At 39.7% G+C, this 12384-nt stretch overlaps 1 protein-coding gene across 1 annotated transcript; it reads left to right on the top strand.

Annotated features, from left to right (window-relative positions):
- Positions 1–4952: 4952 nt before the first annotated feature.
- Positions 4953–6403, top strand: FANCF (FA complementation group F). Its single transcript, XM_039725040.1, has one exon. The coding sequence runs from the start codon at positions 5079–5081 to the stop codon at positions 6174–6176; it is 1098 nt and encodes a 365-aa protein (XP_039580974.1). The 5' UTR covers positions 4953–5078; the 3' UTR covers positions 6177–6403.
- Positions 6404–12384: the final 5981 nt, after the last annotated feature.

The raw sequence follows: 12384 nt of genomic DNA, 5'->3' as shown, positions 1-12384 counted from the left end.
TCTCTCTCTCAATTTTTATAATTTACAATAGCACCCCCTTATCTAAGGAAAGACCATTTTGGAGTTTTATAATGCCAGCTGGAATGAGTAAACAATGTCCTACATTTCTGTTCAGGAGAAATAGTATAACCATTTTATAGCCAGCATGACTTCTGAGAGGAAGGAAAATATAGCAATGAAATCCAGACTTCTGGCTACCTTGACCAATTTTGCTTCAAAACTGATATTTCCTGCCAGGGTGAATTTTATTGGCTCTGTAACCAGAGTGAAGAAACTCACTAGTTCCATAAAACTTCAAATGAATCTTTTACTTGACTTCTCAGCTTAGATAAAACAGCACAGTAATTCATATTAAATTCAAGGTTTGTGAAACTGCTTTGCAGTGCTTCACTGAGAAATGAGCTTGTTTTCAGGGAGCTGTGAAAATTACTTCCCAGATTTTTGTATCTAACAGACACTTCTCTTACTTCCTCATCAACTTTCTTTGCCATGTATGTTATCAATCAAAAGCTGTAATAGAGGAACATTTACTATAGCTTAACACAACCATAGATGAATACCCTCAAAACACTTACTTTAATGCTTATTGTAGAGATTAAATTTTAAAATTACAAAATAGACTTTATTGGGGAAAACCAAACAGAACAACAAAATAGAAACAAAACCTACAACACAAGAAACACTGGCCACCCCTGTTCATACTATCACATCTACTTAGAAGAAGTATACAGCAGACATCTGAACAATCCAATATGTTGTGATTGTAAATCTGTGCTCTAGCCTATCACTTAAGATAGGCTGTTCTCTCTTCTGTTTTCTTCTTTGCTTTTAAATAAGTCATAACAAAGGTTATTTTTTCAGACTGTGTAATGAAGTGATAAATTTTCTGTATGATTTTAAGGTATCATTGTGAGTTTCACTTCTTGTTAGGTAAATATAGACAGACTCTATAGTTTACATAACATGAAATACACATCCAAACACACCATGAAACAGTATGAGAGACTACTACAAGCATCATTAGTAGAGGAAGCAGGTTGATATCAAACAACCAAAGACCTATGTGAAGCCTAGAAATAAATGTTTGGGTTCTTTTTAAAAAAGTCATCAAGCAGGAAGCACACTGCACACAGTGCTATCTGAAAATCCACTCACCATTCTATCTGCCCCATCTCTGTGTTCTTACTGTATCTCCTGACAGCCTAACATGAACTTTCCCTTTTCTGTCCCCTTCCCCAATAACCCTCTACCTCACCTCCTCAGTCTCTCAGTACTTACTTCCCAAGTATTTCCCAGCTGTCTGAAGGTGTTCCTGAGATAGAAAACCAACTCAGCACTGTACAGGTACTTTTAAACCATACCTATACAACTCAGCAATACTATTAGATAGCAACAGTCTTAGTATCAGTTGATAGACAGTAAGTACAAATTTTGATGCTTAGTTATAATGCTGATTACTAAGGAAGTAATGGCTATGCAAAATATTACTTAGCTAGATGTAAGACTGGTCATAGTAAAGAGAGTACTAGCTCTCAAATTCTTATGCAAATAGTTCACCTGTAAGGAAAAATATCACATTTTTCAATTTAATTTGATTGCTATGTGGTACCACCACCAGCCAGATCAATCAACTGATAAACAGATCTCACTTTTGCAGTGGAAGATCCTAAAATGCATTCTGAGAATGGTCAGGGTCTCAAATAATAACACAAACTTCAGAGAAGAAAAGGATTACTTTAATGGTGAGTGTAGAGAAAGAATTATGGGTTTTATGGGCTATTGTAGTGCAACAGAATCATAACCATCTCACTGATACCTTGCTTCTTTTTTTCATTCATTGAAATAATTTTCCAATGCATTCTAAAAGTCTAATACAAAACTCTGCTGCTTCTTCATGTTAGGCTCTATTTTTCATTATATGCATCCCAATCATGACAGGACACTGCAAATGCAGCTGCAATACCTAGAAATACAGAAACATCTTTTTACATGAACCATTTTATTAGAGATGCCAACCTGTGCCCTTTTGATGAAAAGTAGTGATATTTAGAAGTTTCACCCTAAGTTAAAAAAATGCTGAAATATTCAGAGGTTTTATAAAATGGAAATTTAATTTTTCAATCAGCTCTACAGAGACCCACTAGAACACACAGGCCATCTCTTTTCACATGTAAGAGTATTTCTGATAACAGTGTTTTTTTCCAGACTACTTAGATTTTCACAACCTGTTTTTGTTAGTTTCCTGGTGCTGCAAATGTGGTTATTTGATTTCTTTCACATGAAACATACAGAGACATTCCCACAATATAAACCCATACGTTTTATCCAGTAAAGAAAAAGAACAGTAATGTGAAAGATTTCTTGTGAAAAGTTATCTGATGTAAAGGGAAAGATCTTCTTTATGACATGGAGCATATGCACCTCCAAAAACATCCCTACCAAAATAAAACATGAATTCACTGAAACAGTTCTCTTCTTCTGTGCCACACCTCTTCATTCAAGATGTGCCATATTAACCAGAGAAGCCTACATATACATGTGTATATATATATATTACATATTACATGTAAATGTTGAATTATATTCCAACCACTCTAAGTTTCTGTCACTTTTTCATTTAAGAAAAACACAAAGTAAAAACATCCCAAAGTGCTACACTCAACTGTATGTAATTTCAAAGTTTGCACGCTTCTTCTTCTCTTCACTGTATATTATTTTATAATATGCACTGGAATATACAGGTAAGGCAGATGATAGGTAAGTATGAAATTATTAATTACAATAGCAATTCCTTTGTCAACAATGCAATAAATTGCTAGATGAGAGATATTGTAGCCAATTTTATGTTTAATAGCTAACAGAGATATTTTTCTCTAACAGAGGAAAGAGATTAAAAAAGAGATTTAAAAAAGATTAAAAGAGACTTTTTCAGGGGAAAACCATATATTTTAGATTGATACTTTAAGATAGATTATATTCATAGACATTGAGGTGTTTTTATTAACTCCTTCAATCACAAACAAGGGCCATAGAATTTCACTCCAATGCCTGCATTAGGCCCTTAACCTACAGGTGACCTAGAGCACCAAGCCTACAGCTTCATGTTTTTCTAAGAAAGAAATAAGAAAAACAGCAAATAAGAAAATAAGACTGAAATAAGAAAATAGGATAGCAACTCAGATGAGAGATCTGTTTTAGTGAGTGTACTTAAGAAAACATTTACCAAACAACCATCTAGGGCAGTCTACAAGAGCGTCTAGAGAGGGTAGCCTAGTATCTAAACCCTTACTTACAATTTTATTAATCTGTCTTTTGCTTTATTTTCAAAGCATGATGTGAATTAGAGGAGCTTGTCATCAACAGCTTCAACATTACTTTTAGGGCATGGACCTGTGCACATGAGACAAAGTCTCAGCATGTTCCTAATGAGACACAGAATTCGAATGGGTTCCGTGTCTCTGTCCACACATTTCAATTTTCCTTAGTGGAAAATAAACCAGTAGAAGCAAGTTGTTGTCCTCTTTCTCGTCTTTCACCCATGTTGGTTTGAAGTCAGAGCTACAAGTGTTGTCTCTCTTCCTATCTAAGCTACCAAGGGTCCTTACACACTTCATCACCCAAAAATGCAATTTGTTTAATGACAAACTTGGAGGAAACTATTGGCAGCACTAGGATGTACAGAAGAGAACATACATTCTGCATGAGGATGCATAGTGCTCTTTCAAAGAGCATTATGGTTTGCCTTACTGTGAGTACTGTAGCTCACAGTGTTATAGTTTGGCTTCTATTGCTGATTCCCACAGTAAATTCCAGTCAAACCTCACTTACTATGCCAGGTATTGCTAGTGCCTTTCAGAAAGCTAAAGGATTTGCTTGGGCAGGTTGGCAGTGTTGTCCTCAGGGCTAGACACAGGGCCAAGTCCTGGCAGGCTGGGTGACAAGGGTGTCCACCCTCCTCTCTTGGACATTGCTGCAGCCCAGTCCAGCTAAAGGCACCAGGGGCTCACCAGGTCACTCTGCTGTCTCCAGACGTGTTCCAGTGGCCAGCATTGTGCCACAGGGCTGGCAAACTTTCAAAGAAATATCCAGCAGCTACCAAACCTCCCAGCTCCAGCACCCAGCTGCCACTGCTGCAGCCCTGAGGAGCAGGGACACAGAGTGCATCTGTGGAAACTGCCAGAAGCCAGACCAGCCTGCTCCCTTCCACACTCTGAGGGAACACTGAACATAGCTCTGCCAGGGAGATGAGGATGGAGGGAAAGAACCTGTAATCCAGCTGGGTGGAAGCCCTTGAGGCAGCAGACATTAGGCAAGCATCTGAGAACAGTCACTCCAACACACAGGCTGTATCAAGTCATGCCTAACTTGCTTGCCATGTAGCAGAGAGGTGGAAGTAGAGGAGTCACTAGTGGGGAATCGCTAATGAGCTACAAAGCCATTAATTGGCGGGGCAGAAGGGTGAGCCCAGCGCTGGCAGAATGCAGCCCTGGGCAGCGATGGGCAGCCCTGCTGCCAGCTGAGCTTGGCATGGCTCCTGTCAGGGCCTTGAATTCCCTTGAAATTGGGAAGCACCCCCAAAGGTGGGGCAGGGGGAGCTTTGCTCCTGAGGAGGTTTATGTTTTAGGGGATGGTTAGGAATGCTATGCTACATATCCTTCTGTGCCTCTTACCATAAACAGACCTGGCTGGGCGCGGGAGGTTTGTCCTGCTCTGCTCTGGCGTGGCCTCACCTCCCATTGTGTGTGTGGTTTCTTTTATTTCAACAAAGAAATAAAGCTACTGCAGAGCGTCCAAAGGAGGGCAACGAACGAAGATGGTGAAGGGCCTAGAGCGGAATGACTTACTTTAAAAAAAAAAAAAAAAAAAAAGAAATGGCGGTCGGTTTTAATGATTTTGATTCGGTTCAATTTCCCGCTCCGGGTCGGGTGATGGGCCGGAACTCGAGTGACGCCTCCTTCACCGAAAGCTCGATCGCTCGGATTGACGTCCCGCTCAGCCAATAGCTACAAACGCCATCCTCCGGGCCCGGCCCCGGCTCCGGCGGGACCGCGCTCGAACCGCAGCCCCAAGCCTGGCCCATGGAGGCTGTACTGGGGCAGGTGGAGCAGCTGCCGGCGCTCCTGGCCGTGTCCCGCTCCGCGCTGGTGCGGGACTGGGACTCCCTCACGCTGGACAGGGCTCTAGAGTGGGCCCGGTATTTCCAGCACCTCCATGACCGGTTCCGTGCCCGTCCCCAGCTCCGGGAGGCCCTCGGCCGGCGGCTGCGCCGGTCCCAGCCGTACCCTCTGCTCGGCTTCCCCGCGCTGGGCCGCTGCCCGCAGCTGTTGGGGCTGGCGCTGCTGGAGAACCGCGCTTTGCCGCCCGCCGCCTGCCGCCGCCTGCTCCGCAGCCTCCTGCAGCCGCCCGGCGCGGGGAGCGGCTCCGATGCCCGCGGCCTGGAGCTGCTCGCCCGCCGCAAGGCCGCTGCCTGCCTGCTGGCGGTGCCCCGCCGTCGGCCGCGGCGTGCCCCCGGGCCGGAGCCGCAGCTGCGGGCAGAGGCTCAGCTGCTGCTGAGCCGGCTGCGGGGGGAGGCCGCGGGGCAGCTGCGCTGGCTGTGCGGCGTTCTGGAGCAGCTGCCCCAGCCCCGCGCCTTCGCGGTGGTGGCGGCGGCGCTGGCTCTGCTGGAGCAGGAGCGTGGCGCTGAGCAGGCCGGAGACTGGGACCGGGATGGGAGCAGCAGCCAAGGCGGGTGCCCGGAGAGCACTGCGGGAGACGGGTGCGCAGCCGGGCTCCTGCTTTCCTGGCTGCTGGGCAACCAGGAGCGGTTTTCTGCCTTCTGCCTTTGCCTCCCATGTTCCCATCTTGCTTTCCTAGCTGGTCACTATTCCCAGTTAAGCAGATCTTATTTGGACCTCTTAACCAGCTGGGGAAGCCACTTGGTGTATGACCCCTTGCAGGGGCGGTGGGTTAAAAGTTGCCTTGACAAAGCTAAATTGTCCTGGGAGGAATTAAGGGAGCGCTTCAGCTGCCTCTGTCAGGGATCTGCGCTGCTCAGAGAACAGACCCAAGCTGCTCTGGAACTGCTGAGGACACAAGATGGAGACTTCAAAGTCTGTGGCCTAAGTGTGTGGACTGACTTACTGATGGAAGTAATGCAGGAACACAAAAGCAACGTGAAAACTTACACAATCAAGTAAAACTGGTTAACTTTATTTGATGTGAAAGGCAAGACAACTACTCCTCTCTTCCTTGAAAACCAAATGTTGTGACTGCTGATCATGATTCTGACTGCATCTGGTTCTGAAATCTTTCAGGGAGGCCTGGTGTTTTGTTGTGATTGTGCTGTCATTTCTGGTCAACACGAAAATTTCTTCCTTTTCAGTACTTGCTGATATTAATTATCTAATAAAATGAAGAAAATGCATTCTGCTTCAAATATGGAGTAATTTTCTATTTAGAAAATATGACAGTTCTGATATGGTCATGGTAGGCATTTTTCTAAATGTTGGAGGCTGAGCAAAAGTTCAAAGGGAGGGTGGAGTTTCAGATGTGAAAACACAAATTCAGGGTTCATTTAGTAGTGATTGTCTTCATTGGGCTGTCTGCTCTGGTGGCCATGTTGATGCTTCCATAGCTCTTGCACTTGACTTAGCCCCAGGGTCAGTGAAGAAAGTGAGAGGAAGCCATCTGGAAATCTTCTTGAAAAGTTCTAAAATAAATGTCTTTATTAGTTGCTATATTACTTGATAATATCCAGGTATTTCCTAAGAAAAGTGAGATAAAATGTAGGATGTTCTGTGTGGTTTTCTTCCCATTTCCATAATTTATTACACTATTCATTGTTTTTTGAAGCAGAAAAGTGAGTGAATAGCAAACTTTTTTACTACATGTATATATAATATGTACTATATATATAAAACTTTGTCTATATGTTTATACAAAATAGTATATAATTGTATGTATAAAGTATGTGATATATATATTATATATATTATATATAATGTATATATAATATTTTCCCCCCTTTGTTATTTTACATCTTATCTTTTCTGTTAGGAAAACTTGAACAAGGTAGTTACTACCTTTCCACTTTCATTAAAATGAGTACTGTAATGTAGAAATAGTGTGTATATTCAGCTCTGTAAACTAGTGTTTCCAAAAGTGAGCACCGTAAAAAGAGAATAGTCAAGGAAGATGAGGCAAATGTATGGAACTACTGCCAAAAGAATTGCTCATTAATCTTTTGTGTGGAGGACCTGACAGAGTTCCTGTAGACCATATTCTTACAGTTTCAAGATCCTTTGAGACATCTTTCTTTTGTTGCAAAAATCTTGTAGGAGAGGTTAGAAGATTCTTCACTTATGCTTATAAGCTTAAAGAAAGCAAACCAGCTATTAAATGTATAAACTGTATTGAAGCTAATTAGAGTAGTAATCTGTCTTATGACAAGAAATAGTGTATGTAACTATGGCAGATATTTCTGAATGGCAGAACTAAAGTGGAGAGAATCTTGAGGTTTTTCAAATGGAAGCAATTGGAACAAGGATTGAATATTGTTTATCTGGGGAAAGAAAAGATGCTTATTTGAACTTGTATGGAAGTAATTACAGACACAAATAATTTCTTATTCTTCACCTATTCTAAAACAGAAGAGGTACTTGGGGGTAGCAGCCTTTATATAGTTAGAAGGACATGCTACTAATCTATCAAAAATACAACTTTTCTTTGCATTCCTTGCTATGTTACATCAGTTAGGCAAGTTATGGAGATCTGTGGATGAACATATTCTAAAACTACAGCTGTGGCAATTGTCTTGCTCTGTCTTAAATGGAGTTGTTTCCCCTTCTGGAACTTGCAGTCAATCTTAAAAGACACCGATGTCAGTGGACCTCCTGACTGAGTCAATATTTCTGTGGTATCAAAACAAAAAAAAGAAATCTGTCTAAAAATTGGTCTGAAATCTGTCAGTGTTTAAAACTGCTTAGAAGTGTAAAGCATGAAGTTTGAATTTATGTTGTCTAGCCACAGTTCCCTGTGTTATGTAGTTTTGGCATTTGGTGTGGAAACTCTGCACTTGAGTTTGCTCTTAACGCTTTTAACAGGCATAAGATTTTTTTGTCTGTTAGAATACTTTCTGCTATCAGAGGTTCCTGTTGAATAATACACACAAAGATGCTAGACAAAGTTACTTGCTTCTCCTCAGATATACTTTAAGGGTGATTAACAAATGTTGCAATAACCTTGCAAATGTTGTAGTGTCAAATCAAACTTTGACTATTAAAACCTGCTGTGCCCAGGTGTTTGAGTCTCTGGGACAAATTTCAGTGAGGGTTGAGTCTTAGTTTTGCTTGTCAGGTTAGATATGTTTCATAATTTCTTTCAGAATGTTCACTATAAATTAAGTCTTTTAACTATTTCTAGAATAAATCAGATCTTTTTAGGGAGTTTCTTCGTGCAGTATTTCACATCTTCCTTTTGATAAACTTATGCTTTGTGTTATAAAATTCAGTTCATGAAGACATACGTCTTTCTTTGAAGTAATGCTTATTACACCTTTTAATACCTAAGTTCAACTGCAGAATCTTTTACTGGCATGGCTAGGAAGTAATAGGCCCATCAGTGATTTATTAAGCAAGTAAAGAAATAATCATGGGCATGGACAGGCAAGAGACAGGCCAGTATAAACCTTATATACTGATTTCCAATTCTGTCTTCCTTATAGAAACAGGGATGGCAAAAGGTAGTTCAACCTCAGTGAGACAAAAGCACCTGGTTATAGCAATTACACAGAAATGCTCCAATCTGTCCCAAATACATTATAAAGAGAGGCCAGATCTCTGATTACCAAATTCCAAAATCCATATGGTATTCATTGCACAAATACACTGGTCCACATTCCCTATTATTTCAGCGTGCTCGTCGACTTCTCCAGGTAGCTGTGCGAATGATTAATTTTTTCTGGAATTCCATTTTTAATAAAAGTATAAACAGGAAAGGAACCTCCTCTTTTTATATATTTGCAGCTCATGTGTGCAAACTCTTGACAATCTCAACTATCACAAGAAGCAAGACAGGCTAAAGCCTCTTCCACAATCACCTTCCTCCTTTTTTTCTCCTTAATAAGCAGAAGCAGATCTCTGCTATTTATTAAATGATGATTGAAGAAACTGCTATGCTTGTGTTTTAGAAGATTGGTGAGGATTGTGGAATGCATCAAGAGGATTTTACTTGCCCAGTTAACAGCTAAGACATTTTCCTGCTGTTGATGCTTGATTTTTTTTTCACAAGAAAGAAAAAAAAATTACCCCTTGACAAACAGAACTGTAACTCCACAGGTAACATACTATGAGATGTCTAGATACAAAGTTGCCTTTTTTCTTATTTTTATTGTAAAGTGTCTGTTCACTTGTACTAAGTAAAATCTAGAAGAAAGCAAATGATATATTCTAGTACTTTGCAGAATATATGCAGACACTAGAATAAAGATAAATTATGTAGAATAAATCGTACATTTATGAAAACACTAATAGCAAATTGGTACTATTCAGGTGAATATGCAAGCCTGATTGTCACAATGCATTAGCATGAATATTTTTTTGCACACAAGGTTTCTTTCCCCCAGCCCTTTCCCAAATAGGTGAATAAGGGTCTAATGTTCTTTTCAGTAAGCATGAAAGATGGTTGTTTTTGTTCTTCTCATGTGTAAGAGAATACTTATTAGGTCACGAAGGCAGACTAATGTTTTAATCACATGGAAGTAACATTTTCCAATACTGTTTAACTAGAAAGTTAAAGTTGTATGGCTAATTTTAGTTTTGCCGTTTCTGAAAAACAGGGTTTAAAGCTAAATAGTATTCCTTGTGAACAGTTTGGATGAATGACCCATTGCAGAGTGCTGGCAAAGGTCCTACATCATCGCCATTCAGAATACAACAAACAGTAGTAGCATAGGCACCCTGTACTTGAGAAGCTTATTTATTTGTTGGGCAGAATTGCAGAAAAATAAATAAAATGCAAGTGGAAAGGGTGAGGAGAAAATGTGGAAAGCTGCTCACTTCTGAAGACCCGTTAAGAAAGGGTAGATTTCCCCTTCACCAGAACTGAATGGCTTTGCTACTGCTGGAGACAGCATTAGGTTGGTAATTTTGTGATAAAAAAATCAGAAGAGTTTTGATTTGATGTTGGCCGTTCTTCTAAAACACTCATCCTCTGTGTGCCCAAATGACTGAGGTAGTAAATGAGAAATGTTGGTAGTAAATGAGAAATGTTGTGCAGGGTAGGAGACTGTTTATTTAAATAGAGGCTTGTCTCACAGAGGTGATACCAAAGGAACAACATTATATCTGCCCTGGTATAAAACAGATTTGAATAATCACAAGTGTGATCTGGAAAACTAGCCTTTTATCAGGTAATAATTAATATAAATCCTTCTCATAGGCAGTTTGCTCTCGGTATTGTATCTGTCTCATGAGGAATTAATCAAACACATCCTTCTTTATTAATCAGTATGCACCTTACTGAATTTCAGATTAAGAGATTCTAGACAACCTGGAAAAAATTGCATGTTTGTTCTCCCCTATGCACTTCTTTTTAAAAAGTCCCAGGATAAAAAAAATGAACTGTATCAATGAACTAGATGAGAGATAAACACATAGTTAAGGTGCATTCTCTTTGATAATTTCTCAGAGGTAGCCTACAAAGATAATTTAATTTATCCTTTAATTCCTTGTGTGCCAGTACCTTAGAGTTAATGATATTATTTTAAATACTTTATTATATGCCAATAATTTTCCATTGTGTCAGTTCTTTCACAACTAGATGTCTGTGTCCCTAGATCTTTAGAGTGGTTGGCATTTTATTTACAGTTAGTATTTTGATTCATCTCAGTTACCACAGAGGGTGGCAGCAGAGCCTCTCTACACATATATGCTTGGATTTCTGATCCAATGGGAGAATCCAAGCTCAAGGGTCATTTCTAGAAGCAGAAGAGATGCAGGGAGTAAACACCCACTGTTGTCAGAAATTAGCCAGTCAGAAGTCTCCAACTGAAAAGCCCTATTGAAAGTTTATTTTGTCCTTGCAATTCTAATTTTACTGCCTCTTTAATGTAGTCTAGGATCAGGTAATAATACAAACCATATCCTCTGTCTCTATCCACAAGCCCATTTTATTAATAATATTAGGTATGCAGCTCTTAAATTCCTTTTCTATTACATGATAAATTCCATAGTATTATGTGATCAATTTACTGTAACACTTAACTAGTACATTTTACCAGAAATCATAGCAGTATGCACTGAACAGAAAATGTAGCAATCAAATTCTGAATCTCGTCTCAAGCTGCATCTTCCTATTATATTTCTTCCTTTGGGAGGAACGTTCAGGATGATTGCTCAGACATGGGCTATTCATTCTGTGTAGCTCACAAACACACTAATCCCAGCATTTGATAAAGCGCTATTTAGATTTTTGGCAATTGTCATGAGTTTTAAATCCCACCACAAAGATTGTTTGAATGTTTTCCTAAGGATAATTTCCAGTAATGAAATATGTACTGCTTTTACCTGCACATTTGTATCATTGTTCCTCTTATGGTGTGTTGGACTCAGAACAGGAAATCATAATTGTGGTCTTGAGTTCTTGTGCATAGTTCTTCTCTCAAAGTTAGCAATGGGAGAAAATTATCATGTGCTCTCTATCATGCATAATAAATATTGCACCCATAAAAATGATCCAACAATGCAAGATTATTTGCTATATGATTAAATTATCAGTTAAATACCAAGATAAATACTTGGTTTTAAAGCTGAATAACTGGGAAAAAAATTTGTATTTGCTTTTTTCTCACAGGAAGAGATAATGAATCCTCTTTAAAGACGACTAGGCTGATGTGAATGCAGCTTCTCTTTCCAGTACTTATAGGCAGGGGAGTCATTAATATTTTCTTATTAATGTAAATGAGCTAGGTAACAACGATTGATTTCTTCTAGGAATTAATTGGACATAATCAATCCCTAAAACGAGTGTGACAACAAGGTCATTCATCAGCCTCTTAACATTGCAATAGCCTAAGCTTGCCCTTTCAGCTAGGAAAAGATGCCATGCTCTGGAGAAAAGGCTTTTAAATCATTGTGCTATTGGCAAAAAAATGTGTACTGTTGTCTCTCACAGACTCATCATTCTTAATGCTGAGGTGAAAGTTGCTGACTTCAGGTATTTTGTAATTTGCATTGTTCAAGGTTTGGTTTTAGGGCAAAAATAGAAAGTATACATAGGAAACTAAGGGTCTTCACAGCTATGCAGGGATGTTCAGGCATTGGAAGGGATACGCAAGCGAATGTCATAATTTAATTAATGTCTAGATCTACACACTTTTGAGTGAGATGATGGCATTTTTTAATTATA

This window comes from Passer montanus, unplaced genomic scaffold, assembly GCF_014805655.1.
Source record: "Passer montanus isolate IOZ18808 unplaced genomic scaffold, ASM1480565v1 scaffold54, whole genome shotgun sequence".
Taxonomy (NCBI): Eukaryota; Metazoa; Chordata; class Aves; order Passeriformes; family Passeridae; genus Passer; species Passer montanus.
The sequence above is the reverse complement of the archived record's forward strand: the minus strand, read 5'-3'. Positions and strand labels throughout refer to the sequence as shown.

What these genes read in the sequence shown, in the direction of transcription:
- FANCF (XM_039725040.1), top strand. Translation starts at nt 5,079, where the DNA reads ATGGAGGCTGTACTGGGGCAGGTGGAGCAGCTGCCGGCGCTCCTGGCC.